Source organism: Ixodes scapularis, unplaced genomic scaffold (assembly GCF_016920785.2).
Source record: "Ixodes scapularis isolate PalLabHiFi unplaced genomic scaffold, ASM1692078v2 PGA_scaffold7__128_contigs__length_106722199, whole genome shotgun sequence".
NCBI lineage: Eukaryota > Metazoa > Arthropoda > Arachnida > Ixodida > Ixodidae > Ixodes > Ixodes scapularis.
In genome coordinates this window covers 51,367,000-51,391,545 of record NW_024609882.1, presented here as the reverse complement: position 1 = coordinate 51,391,545, position 24,546 = coordinate 51,367,000, and the positions used below count along the sequence as shown (strand labels likewise).

Below are 24,546 nucleotides of genomic sequence, written 5' to 3'. Positions count from 1 at the left end.
TCTGTTCCTTCAACTAAAACTTTTTTTCATTTTCTGTACCATGAACCACAGTGTCAGGTATTAAACGACAGGACGTCCGAACACCCGGCCCTTAGAATTTTAAGGCTAAACAAATCTTAACAGCAAAGCCAACATCCGAAACTACCTTTTTGCCGATTCGGGTGCATAGGTTTAAGCACTCACAAAAAATACAGCCAATAAAAAAAAGGGAACTTTGATTATGCGCACAAAAAATACGTAAATCGAAGCAATAAAAAAAATTGCCTGTTTTAATTACACACTTTCAAATAATGCCTACATAACCTTTTTACGAAATTTAACAGTTTATATAATATATTTAGTTCTAATAAATTAAACTAATGTAGTACCAGTACGTGAGAAAACATGATAGCGATTTAAGCCAAGGACAGAGGAAAACCAGACACCACAGAGCGCTTTTGCCCTCTGTGGTTTCTGTTCTTATCCTGTCCTTGTCTTGAAGCGCAATCATGTTTTCTCACGTGCAATACCAACTCGTCCGACAGTCAGCACTTCTCAATGTTTGACCAGTCGATAGAAAATGTATAGGGCTACAGACATATAGCATTTATTAAGCATATTTATAATAAATCCTAAGGTCCAAGGCTTCAAATATTTCACCAAAACGCGAAAGATCAGATTTTTTTTTATTTCTGTCAATAATAAAAAAAAGAAGTTATGCGTTACACAGTTACATAAAGAAACTCCCTTGAGTTTTTTTTTTTTTTTGTCTATTCATAACCACCGACAGGACTGGCAACAAATATCAAGCAGCCTAAACAAAGCACTCAAACTTGCTCCCCTTAAAAATGTTGATGGAGCGAAATAAATGTTCGAAACATTTTAGAATGTGTTTATGCATCTCGGATATGTGGCTATAATATTTAGTTTTGCTGAATCAAATCAAAATACCCACGCCGACACGCGTGTTCGATTTGAAATGAAAACACCCTATAACTTTTTGGCCGCTGTTTCGATAGAGTTCATACAGATCTTGGTTTATAGAGATTGTATAGAAATTGTACAAAAAATATATAATAATTTCAACCACGTTTGCACCTCTTTTCATAAAAAGCTGTTCAGAATTTTGTTTGATTTTTTCCCGCTGTAAAAAAAAATTTGGAATAGTAATTTTTGGTATGGGGCACAGTACATCCATGGAAACATGCACTCGTCATTTCCTTGTGAAGATAAGCATGCATCACAAATACACACCCTAGGGAGCATTCATAACGCCAGTAATTCAGTAGCATTGAGTGCTCCACCGCCATATATACACAACACTTAAAAGGCAACCATTTGAACCAGGAACATCCTAGAAGATAAACAAAATTAAAGCATGTAGCTGTTTTCTTGCGAGCAATTTATACGAAATGGGGGTTTTAAGGGTTGGTAGTGTGCATCTACTACTATAAAGCATTGCGAAAGTAATATTTATTTGATACCCTCACAAAAGGCAGCCTCCGCAAGGAAGCTCTGTCTGGATGTGATGTCGATTCTCCACACAGCATCTTATTACTCTATCAAAATATACCAGTGCCCCAAATCTTGGCCCCCAGCGATAAAAAGGGGAAATCATAATCTCAAACGCAGGCACTTGTGAAGAGGGTGGATAAGCATAAAGCAAGATTTTTGCTTTTTATGGCATTGTTGGCATCGGTGTTGTATTTGGAGCTTCGTAACTATGCGTTTCTGACGTTCTTGCACTATGATATGTGCAAAGATTTCGAAATAAATGGAGTCTTGCAAAAAGCAGAGCCCGTACTGTGTCATGGCGTCAGCATAAACAGACATGGCGGCGCCCATGAAACAGTGCAGACACTGGCCTTTAGTCTATTGAAAATTCTAGAGGAATACGGACACAGAATCTCTACTGAGACATGGCGATAGAAATTTTATAGAATTTGTATCGCCTGTACTCTATAAATTTTTGATAAAACAAAGTCAACCGAAATTCTATTGAACATCGTCCATACGACGTGACTGAATATAGAGTTGAAAGAGGTGGTTAAAATGTGGATAAACATTTTTATGAACTGTGAATTATTCTTGTAAGGGATGCTCAAGAAACGCGGAACGTTAATTTTATAACACTTACACGGATGGGAGATTTTCCCGTTCATGGTGGAATGCTAAGTTACGACCGCGTCACATAGTGCGTTGCTGTTAAGTTGAGGAAGAGAAGAAACTGGGGTTTTTAATACTTTTTTATGTAAAGGAATTGAAACTAAACCGGCTTAATGCTTTCGGTTTTGTAAACGTTTAAGGAAGGTCACTATTTTAGAATAAGTTTGGGAATTTCTCAGAAATACTTTTATTTTTTCTACATTTTTCTATAATCTCTTAATTATTTCTATATTTCTTCTGTATCTCTGGTTCCCATGACGTCCGCATAGCACTACTTGGTTTCTCGAGCAACGCTCGTTTAAACGTGAATGTATTACATGGAGAAAACTCTCCATTCATATTTCGGATATAACGTTTTCATGGTTCATACAAGAAAACAACTAAAGCAGGGCCAACAATTACCTTGCGTCATCTTTTGAAAACAAAACGTAGCGTACAAACAGCAGGAAGATGTAATTATAGCTTATGTATGAATGGCAGCAAATGACAAATAATGGCACCATGATGAAACAGAGTCGGTTTACACTAGGAGATTTTGGCAGTCCTGTAAAGATGCCCAGATTCTAGGAATCGAGGCTGGATGTCTGGCAACCGGAAAACGTTATACGTTCCTTCCGCCATCCTGTGCTGCTGGCATATAAAAAACCATGGCCATTTCCAGAGCAGACAGCGCGCCTTATTGTGTTGACGCGAAGTCGGCTTGCTTTACGGACGACCGCACTGGTTTACAAACGAGACAGCGTTTGTCCACTGCATGTGGACACAAACCAGATCCCCACGTGTGCGCATGCGCAGTGCCGACAGCAGCGCCACCGCTGTTCCTTGACTTCAAAATGTTGATATGGTGTACTACACTCTGCTTCGCATTATGCACGAGAGACTCAGCCAGCGCTGATATCCAATGTAGTCAGTCAAGCAGGGTCAGACGTCTATCGTCGGGACGCTCGTCATCTCTGTTCGTTTGCTATCACCGACTAAACCAATCACACGCAGAACGAAAACACAATAATGACGCCGAATCACTGTGCGTGATTGACAAGCCGAGGGGTCTCCAAACCTTAAAGGGGCCCTGCAATTACCTTTTTACTAATTTTTAATTTGCACCGAACCCGAGCGCACTGAACGAAGTAACTTAGTGAAACTTTTCTTTTCTCGAAATTCCCTTTATTTTAAAAGTTATAGACAAATTAAAATTACAAAAACAAGCAAACAATAACCTCCCTCATGACGTCCTTGGTTGCTTGGGAGTGGCCGTGAACTGGAGGCGAAGTAGTGAGCTCATCGAGCGCTCACGGCTGCCGCATTCCGTGTCGACGGCGCGAAAGGGCGCCATCAAAGCGTGTTCTGGACAGGCTGTATGCAGCAGGCAGCCAGAGCGGCTCTCATTGCATTTGCTGCGCGATTAAATACTAATTCGGCAAGACAATTCATTGGCCACAAACGACAGCAAACACGGGGTAAAGATCAGTTCAGAATGGGAGCTACTTTTATTGCGCTGCCATACCGCGAAACGGCCAAACCGCAAGACAAAGCTTCTCGCTGAAGGCCTTCGGAACGCTCGGAGCCAGTCGGATCCTCCTGCCCATACGACCGCAGCGCCGCCGAGTACATCCGGGATCTTTCGGTGTCAGCGCCTGATCCCACTACTCCTTTCTAGTATGCGCCGCCTTTTTCCACCGTTGGTGGCGGGTATGTCGACGGGTCATTTCTTGTTTCCGAGCTTTATGAACTGCATTCGTTTCTTTTTTTTATCTAAAATACTTAACAAAAACTACTTTTACAATTAACTGAAACGGTTCGCGCCACTTATATTTTGTATTTCGACTGAAAAGAAGCTTTTAGCGGCTCTGACCAGTAGTTAGGCCAGGACCAACGTTACTAAAACACTCAGTTGGGAAACTCGCCGTCGAAACTTGGGCCGCTGGCGTCCACCAAGACCGAGCTAAATACGACAACAGCGCCCCTCTTTATCATTTGTCTGTACTGTGGTCACCTTTAGCTTTTACAAAGCATGTTTTTGCGTAAAAACAAACGGAAAAGACTATTTTTGTATGAAAGTTATTGGGATTTATTACAAAATGGTAGGCGCGTGAGGTTTTTAAAATATTTAGTTTGCAGGGTTTGCGGCACAATTGATATTGTTTTTATACAACCATGCCTCAGCGGTGCTTTCAAGTAGTGCGTCCCGACCTAGGTGCATTTTAACTTCGGTAGTAAGCCGCGGCGCGTCCGCTGGGAAGACGGGGGTGGCACCCCTGTAACCTCTTGCGCTCTATCTGTTTCGGCGCCACAATGGCCGATTAAAGCCAAAATAGAAGTAACGTGCAGTTCCTCGAGTGGCCGCTGCGGGAGGAATGGTGGCGTTGTGTTCACCATTAGCTCGGTTCTCGAGAAGAAATCGGGGCCACTTTTTCAGAGTAGTCTCTATGGCAGTTCCCAACTGAGTGTTTTAGTAATGTTGGCCTGGACCAAAGACCTCACATATCGCGCGCTTTCGGTACCGCGGGTCGCCCCAATCTGCGGAGGAGGTCCGCGTCATCCGGTTAAAATATGACGCACTGATATTTAGTTGCTCTCTCCGTGCCCGCTGACTTGCCCGAACGCTAGGAGACGTGTAAACCGCAAAAAAGGTAGGCGCTTATATATGATTGCAGGGCCCCTTTAACCCGCAGGTCAAATCCGGCTCAAGGGTGTCTTCCGACCGATTCGTTTGCTGGCCTCGGTACTTTCAATGAAGCCCCGGCCCGTGGCCTGCTTCCAGCAAGGCCGCTGCTACCGGCGCAACCCCCCCCCCCCCCCCCTCCCCCCTCCCCAAAAAAGAAAAAACAAAAAAAAAAGAAAAAGAAAAGGGCCCGAGCCACGCAATACCGTCACCACAAGGAACGAGAGGAAACTGCATATTGTAACACAGATCCTGTCGCCGTATTATTCATTGGACGAGCATCACTATTATTAGTCCCCTGATTCATATATGTGAAACTATATACGTGCTCGTACGCTGCAATCCCTTTGTTTTCCCGAGCATATTGTGCTTAATGTCCTGTGTCTTTACTTCATATTGTCAGCACGAGTTCGACCATTCTCATTAGTGTTCTGCCCTTTGTGAACGTGCCAGTGCTCCTAGGCGCTTTAAATTATGAATATTCTGGGTTACAATTATTGTGTAATGTCATACTGACATAAATATTTAATTTTTGTATAAAGTAGATGTAGTCACGATTCCTTAGATTCTTCTTTCAGAGTTACTCCAAGTTGAAATTGTGTTTTACGGTGGAGCTGTTAAGGGCTAGTTTCCCCAGTATCGTGTCCGTGGGCAAACAAATCTCGGCACAAAACTCTGGACAGCTACCTCCATCTATGAGTTGCGGCAGCAAACCAGACAACCGGCTTGCAGGTTGTCTGGTTGCCACTGTCACTCATAGATGGCGGCAACATTTCCAGCCTTTCCACTCTGGCTTGCCGACTTGCGCCCGGCCATTACTTCATTTCCACCATAGTACAGCTTCGCTGGTCTTTCCTTCTTCATCAAAGTGAAAAGGCTAGTTTCTTAAATATTTATCTAGGACTTTTATTTAGCGTTTCCTTATTTGCATTTGCTCAATTATTTTCCGGCCCTCAAGACCGCGACAGATGCCCGCTCAAGCCCCTTAGCCAAAACGTTTGGAGTACCCCTAGTTTAGTCGATGATAGTAAACACGCAGACATTGAACGCCTTGACGATACACCTTTGTCACTGTTCGATTGGCTTCATAGGATTGTAGCGTTGACTGCCGTCGGACTTAATGTGAAAAGGTGTATATAAGACCATAAGCTTTGCCAATCAGCCGAACCCTCTTAGTATAAGGGGCTCTTATAAAACTGTGATTCAAATTTAACATTTGTCCGATGGCAAAATGACACTTTGTGGGCCTGTGCCTTAACCATGAAATAGGCGACCCAAACAGCTATTATTCAGTACTTCAGCGGTGACGCTGGCTCGGCCTGGGGCCGCTAAACGCTGCTGAAAGCTTCAACTTTTGAGTTTTCTGTTAAGCTCCGGCATTCAGCGGGATTCACTTGAGTCTTTCCCTTGGTGTCAGCAGTCTCTTCTCCGGGTACCGCTTTGACTGTAGTTGTCCCGATGAACTGGCAATGCAAAAGGTCGTATCTAGGAGACAGGAGCCCCGCCCTGAATGTAGCCTTGGCGGCGGCCGACACGACCACCAATGTTGCGAGACTGGCGAGCATGGCAACCGTTTTGAGCGGGAATAGCTGCCGCTGAGTCGCCTCGTCGAAGTACGGGTACCGGAACAGCGCCGGGATCCCCAGCACGGGCTCGCCGCCGACGGCCCGGAGTCCCAGCCCGACAAAGAAGGCCGCGAGAGATCCGTATGTGTTGCATAGTGACGGGAAGTGTACGACAACCAATAGTTGAGGGAACAGCATCACGTACACCAGGTCGCTTATGATGATGGAAAGACCGTACACCGAATCTACCGTGGCAGCCACCGCGGACGACATCAATGCCGTCACTGCGATGGAGGTGCGCAGGACCCAGACTTTCTCGACCTCGGAAGCCTGTGCGAGAGGATTACGGAAATGTTAGCAGTCCAGTGCCAATGTTTGAGCACTCTTTGATTAAAATATTGTCTATTGCATCAAGTAGATGCGAGATAAAGATATGACTCGCCATTGGCAATGTATCTAAATTCTGCTGAAGGAGGGGCGGGGGTTAGATGCTGCCAAAAAGAATGAAACGATCTTTGCTAATCAATTTCATTGATAAAATAAGTATATGTAATTTTGTGTGTAACGTCTTGATATATTGTTCTCCTACAGTCGAACTTGGTTGGAACGCCTCTTCATAACTTTAACCAACCAAACAGATGTCCGCTGAATGTTTGCGTTCATGTTCTCTCTTTGCATCATAAGGAAGATGAGATAAGTCGCTCAGAGATTAGCCTTTCCTTAACCAAGGTTCATGGACGCCACAATGTACCTTACTGCTATGAAAGCACCCGTTTCTGTGAGATCGGTGTAGCAAAGAAGCTCTCTCCTTCTTTTACAAACTCTCTCTCTCTCTCTCTTATTTTATCTTATCCTTCCAAATATCTTGTTCATCTAGCTCCACTTTGGAAAATTGTAGGGTTTCATTTATTGTTTAAGGTATTTTAGCTTTAGTTAAATTTTTGGTCGACTCATGAAAATGTTTTTTCATTTGCTCTGTGTGATAGGAGTGCTAGGATTTGAAAGGCTGATCTTATTTAAAACACTAATCAACTGTTCTTGTAGCTTTGATGTGAAAACGTTTTTTTTATAGATCCCTTGGAATGAAGACTGTTACTGCGCATGCCGCTCATATTTTAACTTCAATTTAAACGTTTTCCTCATTCTGTTAAAAAAAGTGTGATATAAACAAACATTTCCATGGGCGGGACCAGTGCAGTCTAAATGTCTAGGAGTAAGTCTCTAACAAATGTTTTTATGGGCAGTCTTGCTACAGCAGCATTTCTTTCTTTTTTGGGACAGATTTGTTCCAGCGCGTCTACGGAAGAAAGTACCCAATATAATTACTCTTTAGGATGCACTGCCCGGTCCCACAACGAGCGTTTTACGCTTAAGCTGGTCAGTGATTTTATATTTGTACTTTTCTAGAAATAAACACGATCTTTACCCTTAAAACTGTTGCCAAACCTGTCGAAACCAACCTTGGGCCTCAGCAGCGGCACGTAGACGTTCCTCGTGAAGAGTGCCCCGCTGCTGAGCATGCAGGCGTCTGCCGAAGACATGGCGGCTGCGGCCACAGCCCCTTGCCCCAGGAAGGACACCGATGCTGGAGTGAGATGCTGCAGCGTCAAGGGCAGCAGCAGGGACCACTGGGAATCGTCATCCAGAGGAGACGCGGGGCTACCACTGGCGCTGGTATCATGGCCAGCTTTCTGGGACATGCCGGCCTAGTTCCTGACTTTCACGCCACGTGGCGTATCAACCTTGAACGGACTCTGAAACGCCGGTGCGTCGGTCCACCGCTATCTTAACCTCCTTTCTTATAGCTCGTTCCCCCTCACACCCTTTTATCTTTTTACCCAGCGACCGCATTTTGGAAGAAAACGCTTCATCACGCGTCATAGGCGCAGAAGCCTATCGGTCGGAGAAAAGCGAGGTTTGGGGGGAAGTGTTACCTACTATTGTAGAGTCAGTGCTGTATTTACCTCAGCTGGTACTATACGCGAACCCACACTATAGATTATTCTAGCGAAGAAGTGTCGGACGCTCGACCACGTGACAACGCGCCCACCAATCGCGGCACGAGGGCGCGTTGTCTCGTGGTGCTTTTATATTTCGCGTGGGTTCTTTTTAGGCCGGAAAAAAATAAGCAAGCTAATCCTACCTGGGAACCCTAAGCCTACCATGCTTCAAACACCTCAGTCGTGTGTCTCAGGGCCGTCCACAAGTTGCAAATATATTTCGTATCGCCTTATGCGCGAGCGAAGTCAAAGCTAGAAGTGCGAGCCCAGCGCTCTGAGTGTTCCTGTTTCGCACGTGTGCCTGTGGATTGCAAGCATTATTCAAGGCAGCCTGCTTGTACTTGTACCTTTGGCTTCGCTCGCAGATCACGTGAAACGAAGTATAGATGTTTTTCGAAATTATCCAAACCCAAGGAGCATGCTACAGTGTAATTTGACGCGACGTGCACCAGTGCGTTCTGACGTGCACACACTGATGGACGCGCGGGCAACGTGCCATTTGCTTAAAACTTTTGGTTTCAAATTACCGCTCCAGACGGCAGCATACAGAGCGGGTGTACCTACAAACACAACATGCTTCTTGATGATTGGGTAATTTTTCGAAATGTCTGTTAACTCCTTGACCTTTCAATCAATATTAAAAAGTAGCTTACTTGTGTTCAGCATCACGGTTGATTTTATATTGCTGAACCCATTTGATATGTTCTCCCGCTGTGACGGCGAACTTGAGAATAAAAGTCCGTCCTAGACGCAGGATTGAAATCAGGGCTTCTGGCAAGATGCTCACAAAAAATATCCATCGTCAACTGCAAACTAAGAATTCACTTTAGTGCCCCTTTAATCTGTGTTGGCGCTGGCTGTAAGTAACACTATTCAAAATGGTTTTTAAGAAAATTCGCCAATTCTATTTGTTTTACTAGTGGAACTTCCACGCACATGATTTAAAACACCATTTTGAATATATTGGTAAATTGGACGAAGAGCGTTGTCAAGACGCACAGAACATCGTGGAATGGATGTCGAGAATGTCAAACTGCCCTTTATATGATGTATAAGCATGTCGATGCACAGTGTAAAATTTGAATAGTTCAGTGGAAAAACTGAACGCCTGGCGGTCCGATTTGTAATGAGGGTCTATCATGCGAACAAGGCTACGAATCGTTATTCGCACGTCAGACCAGGTAGTACAAGACTGACACGCCGCTCTTGAAAGCCCAGCAAAGCGCAAAAAGATTAGTTCACAAACACACGCCCCGTTAGAGCCTGGGACCTTGCTAGTTTGCAGAAAACTCATTCCACCAAAACACAAAACTAATCTTTATCTTTTTCTTTTTAAAGCATGTAGAATGTCACGTTCTGCTTAAGGTTGCACGGCAATGACGCAAAAAAAAAAAAGAAACTTGGAGGACACTTGAGCTTCGCCTTTAAAAGTGGAACGCGATTGCGTTATCGGGGCCCGTTCGCATCGCCTTCTCATTCGCTTCTCATGCTCTTGAGTCACACAACGACCTAGTTCTCATGACACAACACTCTTCGTTCCCAAGCCGTGCAAGCTGCCTTACGTGGCTAAGTGAGTAGCGTGCTGGCGCGCAACCGACAGGACGTGGGTTCAAATCCCGCCTAAAATTCTTCAAATTTTTCTTCGTAGAAAATGAATTACTTCATAAAGTGAAATCATTTGAGACATGCGGCGATCCTTAATTCGCATTACATGTAGTCTTTTTATCACTTTCATTCCACGCGTGACGTCACTTTTCACGTGAGCGTTGTGGGTTTGAAATTTCCGCGCGGGGTCATGTGGCTGTGACGTCATCACCCTGTCGACCAATCCCGGGCTTTCGCGTCACGCCACCGACGTCAGCTTTTCTGCAACACGAGCTCATTAACGCTATGGCGTTAAAACACACTGGGAGCTGATTCTATTCACATGAAGACGCGCCGAAAGACGACAAGGCATTATTCCGCGGCAAGGAAGTGTTCTTTTAAACCGTCGCAGCCCTTTTGCAATGAAGCAAAACAAACTGAGTAAGGGCATACATTTATCATATCCCCGCACGGTGGTGCCGGGTACCAGTTTGTTCACTCCGCAGGTTGCGTGATAGGAAAACAACACCCAGTCGTCAGTTGATTGTGAGCGCGCATAAATGTCTATGACATTTTACCTACACTCGGGTTCACCCCTAAGCTGACAATGCGATGTAAACTACAGGTTCATCGGACGAATCAATCGACTGCCTGTTATCGCTTCACCCAGAGTGTGATGACGTGTGGCAAGAACGACAGGTGACTGGTCCAGCAAGTACGTAGCTTCCACCACACTGTCAGCTTAGGAGTGTTGTCGAGGAAAAACCAATAAATGTGCCTTGAAACATCAGGGCCGGCTTGTTCGAACCAGCGTCTGAGATGAGACCGTTTGAAGGAAAGAAAGCCTGCCAAACACGGGGCGCGTGAGCATTTGAGACGCGACTTCACGCGCCACTCCGCTCATGCGCTAGCTTTGGCAGTGCTTTCTTTCAGACAGTCCCATCTCAGACAATGGTTCGAGCTAGGGTGCCTTAGTTCGAGCAAGCCGGCCCTGTTTTAAGGAACCTTATTCTTTTGTCTTTACATGCCAAATCAACGCAGAGCATCTATACTTCGTTTCACCTTCAGTCCGAGCGCAGCGGACGCTACGAGCCATCCCAGCCAATCCAGCGCCGGGAGAGTATCACGTGACCTTGTGGTTGGGCGGAGCGACACGCGGAGCTCGAGATCACGCGATACTGCCCCGGCGCTGGATTGGCTGGGACGGCGCGTTGCATCCACTGCGCTCGGACTGAAGGTGAAACTAAGTATAGCATAACCCAGCGAAGGATTGATGATTTATTCAGAAAACCTAGGGGTATTTTGACGTGCAACCAAAATGTCGTGGAGACAAGATCGAACAGCCACGCTGCTTCATGCGTGGGGGCAACAAACAAAAATTGCTTTTTTATTATTGGTCCGAGAAGCCGAACGCGATTATTCACGATGCGCGAAGCGTAGGAAATAAATTTGTGTCCAAGTTCTTGCGTGACCAAAATAGGGGTTGGAGCGACGAGCTCGAGCCCACACAGTGGAATGTGGTTTTAATTTTTTTGTTGTGCGCACCGCAACCATTGTTTTTATCCTGCGTAAAATTGAAAAGGACAATCGTGGTGACGCAACAGTCGCCATGGAAAACGAGGGACGTCTCTACAAGCAAGCCGATCTCCACGAACCAAGGCAAAGACCAGAGAAAGGAGCGCCATTACAGTAGCGAGGATCACATAAAGAAGCTTCATCAAGTCAAAGATGACGCTGACGTCCCTTAAACCGACGCGGACACAAACGAGCCTGAACGTGCATCCCTTGAAAGTCGGGACCATCCTACCCGCGGTCAAACGAGGAGAGAAGAAACACACAAGGCGAGCATCCAGAAGACGGCAAAGCGGCTGGCCATATTACAGGTGGCCAGGGAAGCCACAAACAGTCACCAGCGACCCAAATCACTCATGTGCACCGATTCGCCAGAAGCCTTCAGAAAATGCACACTTTTCTATTGGCAGGGCGGCGTCACACTTCAAATTCGAAGCTTCGTGAAATAACCGAGTCGTCATAGACTGGATCTCGGGTGACGAAGGCAATCCGGGAAACAAAAGGTTGAACAACACCGCGATTGCGCAGCAGTACGGATGTACCCACTCACTCGCGGTTCCTCGAACCGCGAGAAGATAGGCCCGGCATAGCGCGGTCTCAGACGAGGCATAGAGAGATGATCTGTTAGCCTGCAAACTCAGGCTAATCTCCCTCCTCCCACCAGATTCTCACCCTATTTCACCGGGCTAGAGCCGGTGGGAACAGGTGATTCTCAGGCGGCATCAGACCAAGCCAGTTATCAGCTATAATCACTCTTTTCTAGCAGAAAAGGTTTTGCAGACCTACGGACCCAGACGACCTATGAATCGCCCCCAACATTGAACACTGTAGGGCCCTGGCGATATGTTCGCACTTCGTAACGGACTGGGCCGGGGTCTCGCGATATCGCGAAGCGTGGCATAAGCTCTCCCGAAGAGGAAACGAGGTTCACATCATACGAAGGATGGGCCCTCCCGAATATGGGAAGCTCTCATAGAAAACACATAGTGGAATCTATTTCTCCGTCTATGAGGGCTGGCGAAGCATATGTTGTTACCTTTTTCCCTCCCCCTTCCTTTCCTTTCACCCCAGATGGCGTTAACCAAGAAAAGATGACATGAATCGTTTTCTGAGAAGCGATACATACATATTGTACTACTACTACTGCAGGGAAACAGTAAATGCATTTTGTACTACGACGTATCTCAAAACAAACACAGATGGACAAGAAACTCGAGAAAGCGCCCCATCTAGGTCGTTGTCCTTTCCATTAGATCTTATGTATCCCATCCAGCGTACTATGTTACATGCACGACTGTATTCATTCTTGCTTAATCTGTGCCTGGATTACTGCTAGCATGAAAGTATATGTAAAAATTCTATGGCTGTCTTTTTAGGTGTTGCTACTCCGCAAATTTTAATATTGTACCACAAATACTGGAACCGCGTGCGACAACACAACGTAAAAGAATATACATATTTATGTTAATACGTTGAGCAAACATATATAACCTCGAAAAACATATCTCGAAAGAAGGGCGCATGCCTAACCAATCTTCATTTGACATGTAACTACTGGAAGTAGCTATTTTTTTGGAATAGACGATCAATACAGAGTTGTAAATTAGGCATTTATTCATTAAAATTCAAGATATTTCACTATATAAATATCAGAGCAGTAGTAAAGTAACTAAGCTGTAATCACGAGCAATATAATGAAACTAAGCAAGTAACATTTTAGACAAAACCCCGAGACCGGGGAAAAATTAGGGACGATACAAACACAGCGAGTGCGTGGGTTTAAAGGCGCCTATCGTGTCTAAACAGAAAAAAACTCACAGCCACAATAAGATTATGTCTATGCGAACGGCATACCAGCGGCTGATCTATTTTTTTCAGCCAGCTCTCCACCCAGATTCCCTACAATGACTCAGTCAACGACAATTTCGACGCTAATTGGGGAGGCATTAATCAAAATGCTAGTTAAATAGTTAAACCGATGGAGGTTGTCTCTATTGTGGAGTGTATTGACTGCGAATGCGCCAGCGTAATTTATGGATTAGGCATTTTCTGAAACACGACACAAAGAAAAAAAAGAAAAAAAAAAACAACGTCGGAATTGTCAATTTCTGTCAATGGGAATACAAACTGCTCGAACTCTTCGTTCTAAGGAAAGTAATATTTTTAGCATAGCTCATGGGCACAAACTAGTTATGCCTTCATACCGCTTCATAAATATTCACTGAAGTCCGGATCCTGTCCCGCGACCTTGTCTCCGAACGCACAAGCATTGAAGACCCGATTGCATTAGCCGTGATCGCTCCAGCCTTTTGTGCCAGAAAGCTGCCAGCGTAATCTAAACTCATCGTCGATAACAACGCCGACTCAGCAAAGATTGGTCAAGAGGGAAGCGACAAGAAATTAACGGCCATCAAAAATATCGTGCATGCGCTATCAGTTCCATAATTCAGCTGTTATATAACTGTACTCCGCCTCACAAAACCCGCGCAATACAGCCAAAGTTACAGCCGTCGTAAGCGAATCAGAAGATCGAACATCGTCTGCTTTTTGCTCATGTGAGCGGACACCGCCAACGCGGACTCATGCGCCGCAGAGTGATAGTGCAGAGTGCCGTTTGATTTTCTGGTTGGCATACGAGGCTGTAGCTTTGGCGTCACTGCACGGCTTTAGTGATACAGAGTATACACCTTTCCATCGCTTATCTCCCGGGCGAAAAATGCCGAGTCACTGGGCTGTGGACGCAGGCGCAGCGTACGATATTTCGCAAAGGGAGCTATTGCGCGTGCTCAGAAGGCGTTACACAGCCCAGCAAAGAAAAATGGCAGCTCGCAGACGGCGTTTATTGGAAAGGTCTATAGATAGCGCGTCGAGCAAACACCACCTATGCTCTAATGAAAGCCTGTTAACTGTCCCCTCTTTATTAATGGAAGTCCCCACACTCCGACGTTACCAACTTAGCGACTGAGCCTGACCCTGACGTCCGCGCAGTGACTGAGCACGAGTCTCAACCTAGCCATGCACAACGCTGAGCACTCCTGTTCAATCTGTGCGTTAGCCCGGTTAAAGTATGATGGTGTCAAAATTCAAATGTGCAAGCCCTGGTGTTTCCATGCGCGTAGCATCCATTAAGGCTGCGGTCGCACCGCGGCTATCTTGAAAGGCAAGAGAACAGTTTTTAATTTATTAAAAGCAACGTATAAAAATGAATCAAAAGTTGCTACGCAAACATCTTTCCACTGTTCTTGGGCATTTGAGGAAGCAATGTAATAGTCATAGCTACATTATTTAATTAGATAATTAGCGACAAATTATTGCTACGGAGTTCAAAGTTTCCTCCGTTAATATTAACGTTAGGAGGGCGATAATTTTACACTACACACAAGCATGACCGCTGAAGGCAAAAGTGGTTATCCGATTGGCGAGTTTGCTTTGCCTTCTTTTATTTTTTACAGAGCTCTCGAATAAAAGCGTTGCTTTATCGTGTGGCGGCCATGTTTGTGGGCGCTGACTCAGCAAGTGAATAGACTATTGTGTCGAGGTGACCTAGATCAAGCTCCCTCTAAACCACTTTTGTTTATCTTTACGATTATCTTTCGCCCTGAGGTAAATACAAAGAAGCCTTCGTTCCTCTCCTCTTGGCCAGCACGAAGAGAGAAAGGGTGACAGATCCATTTACTCTCGATCCCGTATTTCTGCAAAACGTCCATTGACACATCATATGTCAATCTTCGCCAATCTTTGCGCACGAACATTCTGTGCCCTTCAGCTTTGTCACCATGACCAAGACTTTGCAATTTTTTCCACAGGTTCCCAGCTGAGCCGTACCTTGGCAAAACACTTAGCGGTTTGATCATTTCCATAAACGTAGGAAACTTCAGTGCCACGTACCTCAGCAACCAAGACGTATCTCGCAAAGTTCCCCGGGAATCATATTGAACAGTTACCAGGGTACATGTTTTAAGAATTTTCAGACGTCTGAGGCGTTCTCTGTAGGTTCCCAGCGGAGGCGCACTTCGCCAAAAATACGCGGTTCACTGCTTCGGGGAGAGATCTTGTCAAAGGAGCCTACTTCAGCGCTACGTATCTCGGCAACCAAGACGTATCTCGCAAAGTTCCCCGGGAATCATATTGAACAGTTACCAGGGTACATGTCTTAAGGATTTTCAGACGTCTGAGGCGTTCTCTGTAGGTTCCCAGCGGAGGCGCACTTCGCCAAAAAATGCGCGGTTCACTGCTTCAGAGAGAGATCTTGTCAAAGGAGCCTACTTCAGCGCTACGTATCTCGGCAACCAAGACGTATCTCGCAAAGTTCCCCGGGAATCATATTGGACAGTTACCAGGGTACATGTTGTAAGGATTTTCAGACGTCTGAGGCGTTCTCTGTAGGTTCCCAGCGGAGGCGCACTTCGCCAAAAATACGCGGTTCACTGCTTCGGGGAGAGATCTTGTCAAAGGAGCCTACTTCAGCGCTACGTATCTCGGCAACCAAGACATATCTCGCAAAGTTCCCCGAGAATCATATTGAACAGTTACCAGGGTACATGTTTTAATGATTTTCAGACGTCTGAGGCGTTCTCTGTAGGTTCCCAGCGGAGGCGCACTTCGCCAAAAAATGCGCGGTTCACTGCTTCGGGGAGAGATCTTGTCAAAGGAGCTTACTTCAGTGCTGCGTATCTCGGCAACCAAGACGTATCTCGCAAAGTTCCCCGGGAATCACATTGAACAGCTACCAGGGTACATGTTTGAAGAACTTTCAAACGTCTGAGGTGTTTTCTGCAGGTTCCCAGCAAAGGCGCACATCGCCAAAAAGTGCGCCTTTGCTGACGAGTGTAAAGTAGTCTTTCCCGTAGCACTCCTCTTCTTGTTGGAAAGATGCCTTTACGCGGCGGAAGCTACAGGTGTAATTAATTATCTCGCTGGGAACCTGGGATAATTAATATACATGAAAACTGCTTGAATATTTCGATAGCATAAATCTTCTAGAATATATACCTGCGGGAACTTATTCAAATATTGAGGGGTTGCTTTATTAACTCATTGAACGTGAAAAATAAAGCGAGATTTCAATGGCAGTCTATGGGGGAACTCACTCTTATTTCCTGGGAACCTAGAGAAAGAGTGACGAAGTGGTGAAAATTTTCCTGAAGTTATCAATCACAATGATCTCAATAATTCCGGGGGAACTTTGCGTGATTTTATTCGGATCGCTAGATCCGACTGTTTTTCAGCGATATTGCACACCTACCAAGAGAGGGCGCAAGTAGATCGTGTCCCAGAATCTTGGGGTTGTAAGACGTGTCTTGCCATCCTGGACGGGAGCATACAGTTATTGGCAGGGAATATACTTTCTGCAGTTAAAACATGCCGAAATAGGGCTGTAGACAGGGGTAGAAATAAAGCAGGACATCAAAGAGTCCTAACGTTGGAGGGGGGGGGGGGGGGTCTCGCTAGTTATGAAACAATAAGATTACTTTGAAATCCTAAAACATCATTGGATAATAGCCTTGCTGTGATTGTACCAGGAAAAAAAATATCACTTGTTTGCGCGGCTTTACCATACGCAACGAAGTTAATACGTAAGGCTAAGGTTGTACAATCCGGAAGAGTGAACTTGTCAAAGAGAGTTCTGGAAGCCTCAGAGTAGGAGCTGACGCCTCTCTGGCAGTGTTGACGTTAAAGCAAATAAGCAAAGAAATGCATTACGCGTTCCTTCCAAATGAAATGGAGTCGTTAACGACCTGCTCTAACTCAGCATAAAAGGAACGCGTTACTGTTACCAACAAAAAGTAACGAAGGTTACTTTTGCATTCATATTTTATTTAGGAATAAAACATTTTACTGTTTTCTATATTAGAGGTATGCATAAGCGCATATTTCAAGGAAGTGGGAGTGTTCGTGCGCTAAGAAGAATCGAAAATTGTTGAAGGTATGTGGAATGAGTGCAAGTATACATGTAACTGTTCCAAGAAACACTAAAAATAAAGTGCACTTGTTTTGATGTCTTTGGAAGATTTAACGAGAACGTAACTACGTTTTCCATTACCCGTAACTCAAAATAGGTGACACAAGTACATTATACGTCCGTGTTTTGCAAATCTGAGCCGTTCCTTTCAACGCGTACCGCCAACACCACTCCCTGGGTCCATAAATGACCTGACGACAGGCAAACAAAATTATGCCGACTCGTAGAACGGTTCGGACACTCCACCTATTAGAGAGTCAGTGTGACTGACGTGGTTGTGTTGCAATGTATTAAGTACGTGGCAGAATCCGCACATATTTCTAGGGGCTTAGTGCTTTCCGTCATCAACTCCGGCGTTTATGTTTATATTGTCATTCGTATCATTCATATCATAATAATCAAAGATAGAATTCTAGTCACTGTCAATATTACATGCGCGTCATATCCTAAAGGGTGCTCAAGCCTGCAGGCTTAGCTTATAATAAAAAACAAGAATGACTTGTTTTTTCTTTTTGTTTTTCGAATTGCTGCTGACGACCGGGTAATTTATTTAGAACGTCTATTTTTTCACTCGTTCTTTCTTACTATTTCGCACTCCTAAGTGATCTCTAGAGCATTAACTATCTGATACCAGAAACAACGATAAACAAAAATATATTTCCTATATTTTGTTTTCTTACTTATTTTACCACCCATTAGATCTGATGGAGAGATGAAGGAAAACATGCTGGCGCTTCCCTTTCTTGTACGAAATATTACCCCTAGTACTACACTCAGCGTTGGTTAATCAAATCAAATAAGAGTTAAGATTACTGCCTGGCTTTCCCTTGATGTTAACCATCATTCGAATAACCTTCGCGACTGAAAAAGGCGTTTGGCCCATTTTATACAGAGGTATTTTCATATTCCCCTAGTTCTCCCGGATGGCTCCTCCTGCAGTTAGCGGGCACAATGCAGTAACCTTCGTGGTAATGAATAGACTTTTTCATTTATAAATATTACACACTGGCAGCTCTGGCAACGAGTCCTAGGAGCAGAACGGGTACCGAAAGCACCAGGGTACCCACGCAGCCGGCGTAAGGAAGAGCCTTGGCCCGGAACTCGGTCTTTGCAGAAAGCACCCTCTGGAATAGGTTCTGAAAAAAAGTTCAAAAGTTGAATGAAGCGACAAACAGCCTCTCAATTTAACATTGCTCAATGTTTTAAACACGAGCGGGCAAAACACGTTCTAGAAACGCCTTTCACAGAGATCACCCAAAGAGCCAATCACTGTGGCCTACGGCTGAAGCTCGGCGACTAAATATACCGAGGGAAGGTTTTGACCTTGACAATAAGTATGCGAATCGACAGTGAGGATAACGCTGAAGTCGCTGAAAAACTTTGTGCTTGACATTTCACATTAGTTACCTCACTTTTGGGTAAGCTTTATGTAAGTTTATCTTTGCTCACTGTTATATGTAGAACCATCCGTCCATACAAGTCGTCAGTTATTCGCTCTTCAATCACTGTGAATGCGGAATCATCTCTAGACAGAGGGCCACTACGTGCGCCATGTGTTGACTATGTGGTAGGCTGAAAATTAAATTCGGTACTTTTTTATTAAAAGTGCTAAGAAATATTATGACCAAGGGAGTGTTACGAATCTGATTAAATACGACAGCACATTAGAAAGAAAGGAAAGCGATATCAGTTGCGCGTTACACACAAATATATTTGATAAATAAATAAGAAAATGTCGCGCGCGTGGCGTGGGCAATCAATCTTTTGATCTTCAGGAACGTTATACGCCATTCTCGGTTGTCATAGTCTATTCTAGTAGAAAACATTCCTGAGCCTACCGCAAGCATAAAAAAAGTAATGCCCTGCATCGGACCAGTTCCTCTGACGTCGCCGGGGCATCGTGTGTTTTTTTGTTTTTGTTTGTTTGTTTAAGTTTGAAGACGCAACTACGCCTCATTAAATGTTTATGTTCAGTTTCGCGTTGATCCCCCCTTTTTTTTTGACAGGATGTGTAATCATTTTTATTTACGAATATACTTATATTTATTGAAATGCCTGAAAGTGGGCCAAGCACGGATTCATATTTTTGTAGGAGGGCAATATTAATAGAAACCTAATGAGAATAAGGGTTACTGAGCTTTCGCGTTTTTTACGATAGCGCTACTGAGTATATATAAGACATAAAAAATTAAACTGTAGTATAATCTCAGACGTATTTTTAACTTAAAGGAAGTGGAGTTAAAAATACGTTTGAAAAGATAATTCACATAGTTTTAATAGGTCTGAGTTAACATAGTGTTAGCTCAGTGTGACATCGTGTTAACATGATCCATGTAAAACATGCTCTGTCTATAGAGATTACCGTTGGGTCCATGATAGTTTATTTATATGGCCAACAAATTTTCATCGCATCATGAATTAATGCACTTTGCCAAGATTTAAAAAAAAAAAAAAAAGATCCCGCGTAAACGATGTTGTTTCAGAGTCAGCAATAAGATGGATTTATGATCGAAGCACTTCGTCCCATGTATGCGAGGCATGTAAACTAATTAAAAAAAGAATAAATCCTTATCAGACTAATAGCTGTATGTATTTCAACGATATGATGAAATGTTAAACAAGTACACACTCTTTCCACATATTTGACAGCCCCGCAAAGATCTGTTTCTCAACGTATCGCGCTAACGTTGACTACAGAGATAAATACAAACCTGTAGTGGAAGATTACAGCGAATATTGTAAAGTTAACTCGTTGAAAAGTAACAACCTATTTCAGAAAATGCGCCAGCACTTCGCAGTCCTTGCATGCTGCCGACCGACAGTGTACGTCGCGTCGAGGAAGCGCCGCCCGATTCGGCTGATAGCGGATGATCCCGCAAAATAACCCGAATTGCCCGGCGCTCCCTCGACATGGTACACGAGATCTGTCATCAACACTTCTCTACGAGTGCGTCTGTCTGGAAAGTAGATTGCCCAGAACAGGTTTCCTTTTTTTAGAGCCAAGCTGTTTATGGCTAGGGTTCCGTGGATATTTCGTGAGCAGTGACTCTACGCTCGCACCTCCGCACGAGCCGCACGCTCACGCCTTTTTCGTATAAAGATTCCAAGTAAATAACCAAAATAAAGCGTTGACGAACGCGAGTGTAAGATGCCATTTGTTTAAGGCTTGTGCTTTAGAACAGGACCTGCTGCAAACGCCGGCGCCGCACGCGCACGCCTTCCCGTATAAAAGATTCGAAGTGAATAACAAAAATGAAGCGTTGGGACTAACGCGCGTGTAAGATGCCATTTGTTTTAGGCTTGTCCTTTAGAACAGTAGCTGCTGCCATAGTATAGAGGAGGCTATGCTGTTGCCGATGCTGGCTTGTGCGGCGCGAGGAACTCCATTCACAGCATTCTCCTGGATGCTTGGATAATTTAGCAAGAGGTCTATTCAGTAAATTAGTTATCAGCAGTCACCATTTTTAAGGTCAGTAGACTCTAAGGTAGATAAGAATTCAGAGTCTCTTACGTTATCCCTAAGATGACTTGAAGGAGAGAGCCCAAGTGCCGATTTAAACGGGATAGCGAACCTCCGAAGACGGAGCGCTCTCTGACGACGCACTTCTGGCGTCGTTTCATTGGCTCACTCGGATCAAGGCGTCGGCTGCGGTCCCGGTGATATCGAACCTCCGAAGAGAGCACGCTCTCTGACGACGCGCTCTTGGCGCTGTTTCATTTATAATCTTCGTTTAGGTACCTTTCGTGTCGCCGACGTGTTTTCGTACTTTTCGTGTCGCCGACCTGTTTTCGCTCAAGGAGTTTGAAGGTCGACTGAACGATGAGACATATAAGGCTTTCGCGTTGATAAAGGTTTCTCAAAGATTCGCCGCTGTGCGACCGGCGTCGGCCATGCCCACGCTCGCACCGCCCTCTCTTTGTCATTGTTCCAAACCGCTCGCGTACCTAGTTTCCTTTCCTCCCGCTCTCTTGGGGTGGCGGTCCATTCGTGCGTGTCTACTTTCCGCAGGGTGGCGGTCCCGTCGCGCGTGTCTAGTTTCCTCCGGCTCCCTGGGGCGGGTCTGTGTCGTGTGCTAAACAGGCTCGCTGGTAATCCACCTTCACAGGGAGGAATGGCGCATAAAATTCTTCCCTTGAACGAGTTAAGTAAATGCCTTTATTTTTTTTCCTATAAACTTCTCCCACCTGCTTGCATTTCTGTAATAACTCGCAGCGCGATACGTTTAGAAACTAATTTTTCCTGATGGTTTAAAATGCCTTAAAATCGTTAGTTCCCTCATTTCGTCTGCGAGCTATACAACATACACTCGGCGAACCACGTCTCTCGGGGTTTCGGCAAAAAAGATGGAGTAAAAAATAAGCGAATTCCTTCAAGAAGAGTGAAGTAGGTGTTAAGTGTCTCGACAGCTTGAAGTCCACATTTTTTTAGATAACGCGACGCTGGTTCAGTGTGTAGATGGAAATTTTATCCAGTGCCATAGTCTCGGCTATACTGACAAAGCCCGGCAGATGGCCACGTGACGCGGTCGCCGAAAGTGAAAAGTTAGAGCGGCAGACAAGAGTCGTGTAACGGGTACCCTGTGGCGGTGAGTCGCCGAAACACTCTTGTCCCAAGCGATGAAATATCCGGAAGTGCTACTCGCGTTCTTCGGGCTACCGCTTCTTTTCTCGTCGGGTTTGAAAACCATGTTTCTTGTCCTCCCCGCTGCAAAAGATGTGCGCTGAATACCAGACTAACTAAGAAATGCTCTATGCTATCATTTCCTCGCTCGCCAAATCTGCGACCGGGCCGTCTATGGCTCCGTCATCGAACAGCCAGGCTTTGTGAGTATAAAAGAGGCTATGCCAGCGGCGATAGGCTGGGATTCTGGACTCGTATCGTGCATCATGCAGTTATAATTTCCCGAACGTATACCCCTAAAGTGCTCAACATTCTGGTAAGCCGTTTGACCAAAAAAGAAACACGGTAAGCAGCAAACCCAATAGGATATTCTATAATATTTGAAATACAGCATTTTCGGATTGCGCGAATACTATATTTCCCACTAAGTTCAAGCGTAGCCAACACTACCATCCGATGGTGCCAATGAAACCACTTTAAATGCGAAGCGTCATGTCGCTCATCGTCTCTGGGTGTTTGCCATTAGCGGTGAAACCATACTCACGTTAGAGTAGAGCGCAGGATCACGGCGCGTTCACTGTGCCCGATTGGTTTAGTCGTGGATAGGAAACCAACGTTACCAAAACACGGTTGGGAAACACACCCTTGAAACCCGGATCGCTTGCGTGCACCGAGACAAAATTAAATACGATAATAGCGCCGCCCTTTAGCGACGAGTCAAAGCATGAAAGCTCATTTATATAAGTACTGCGGTATGGCACTGTGAGATGGCGTCACAGGCCCTTACGCAACTCTACCTGAACCAATATGTTCAGCCGTGCAGTTTCCGCGGAGTGGCCGCTGCTGGAGAAATGGCGGCGTCGCGATCGACATTAGTTCGGATCTCGAGTACGGATCGAAGCCACTTTTTCAAAACCGGCTTTATGGCAGTTTCCCAATTGAGTTGTTCTAGTAGCGTTGCAGAAAACTAACGAAGACGACGAGCGCCATGACGATATACTTTTGGTGGTGTTTAATTGACTTCATCGGATCGTGGCACCGTTGAGCTCGGATGTTTTGTGAACCGAAATATAAATACCTTTCGTGACCCGAAAGTTTTGATATAGTAATCGTTTCTTTAAATGTCAGGTCCTTATTGCTTTCTGATGTTTGTTAATCGACGCTTCGTTCGTTACTGATTTTTTTGCTTGTATTCTATGACGGCTTTTTATAATTTATAAGCTCTTCCTGGGACGCAAGAAAACCATTCGACTCAGACACTGAAAGGCCGAAGTACACTTCGCGCTTTCTACTCTTGCCCGCCTCCTCCTTTCCTATATGCTCTCCACTTTTTACTTTGCCCCAACTTGGCTCCCTTCGCAGCTTAGCAGAGGGCAGCGCTAAGAGGATTGTCTTCCCTGCAGAAAACCGAAGTTCTACGTCTGCCTTTAAGACTGCTTACGTGCGGGAATGCGGAAGCTTCATAGTCGCTTTGGTGAAATGCTTTCGATTGATATTTCTGACATGCATTAAACTTCTTTCTGCTGATTCAGTGCGTGGCTCGCGGGAGTCGGCGGGCTCATTTTATACACTCATGGCGTGACACCACCTTCTCCCCACTGGCTGCGCGTTCACGTTCCCGATGATGCACGTACTAGGCACACCTTTAGTCAGCCAAAAGCGTGGACCCCCCGTGGCGCCGGGGAAGCGTGCTTGTCTCGCACACCGGAGCCCCGGTTTTGGTCCCCACCCAGACCAAAATGTACCACATTCTCTTTTCAAATATATTCATTTACTTTGATCACAGCAGGGTGTCCAACCGAAATTTTTATCGGTTCGGTTCCGGTTCGGGTTCACGGCTTTCGGTTCGGTTTCGGTTCAGTTCCGGGCAGCAAAAAATACCGGTTCAAACCGGTTCGAACCGATTCGAACCGGTTCGAACCGGTTCGAATTGGTTTGAACCACTAAATTGAGAATATATTTTCCGCGTAAATTGTGTATATACTGGCAATATACACTATTTACGCAGTGAAGCGATTAACTATATAGTTTCTTCAATCGTCCGTGCAATTTACTTTTGTTTTTAGGTACGAAAAATATTAATTTCAGTTATTTATTTTGCACGTAAGAGTAGAAGAAAATCTACATTAACATACATAACGTCGTGTTCATGCATCCCTTTGTTTACGAGTAAAATATATTTTACCTAAATCGAAATGTTTAAGTACAAGAATAAAAAGTTGAGCTTGTTGGTACATACCTGTAAATAGATCAGCTTCGAATTTAGAACTATACGGTATTTTTTTGTCATTTCTTCGTGTTTAAGTAAAATTCTAAAGTTCAAGCTGATCTATTTACACGGTATAAAATGTGGTCGCGAAGTAAGGTAGGTCGTCTGAAATACCCGTGATTGGTACAACTTTGTGTCGCAGTATTAAAAGTGAAACCGTGTCCTT

General features: G+C 44.8%; 1 protein-coding gene across 1 annotated transcript in view; it reads right to left on the bottom strand.

Moving 5' to 3' along the window:
• Positions 1 to 6,135: 6,135 nt before the first annotated feature.
• The window catches only part of LOC8034904 (high-affinity choline transporter 1), a 54,355-nt gene continuing 35,944 nt past the window's right edge, over positions 6,136 to 24,546 (bottom strand). The window contains exons 6-9 of the mRNA XM_040218327.3: positions 18,497 to 18,626; positions 16,815 to 16,836; positions 7,833 to 8,046; positions 6,136 to 6,702 (exon numbers count right to left, since the gene is read on the bottom strand). Of these exons, the coding sequence (XP_040074261.3) occupies positions 6,136 to 6,702; positions 7,833 to 8,046; positions 16,815 to 16,836; positions 18,497 to 18,626 (933 nt within the window). The remainder of the gene's footprint in view (positions 6,703 to 7,832; positions 8,047 to 16,814; positions 16,837 to 18,496; positions 18,627 to 24,546) is intronic.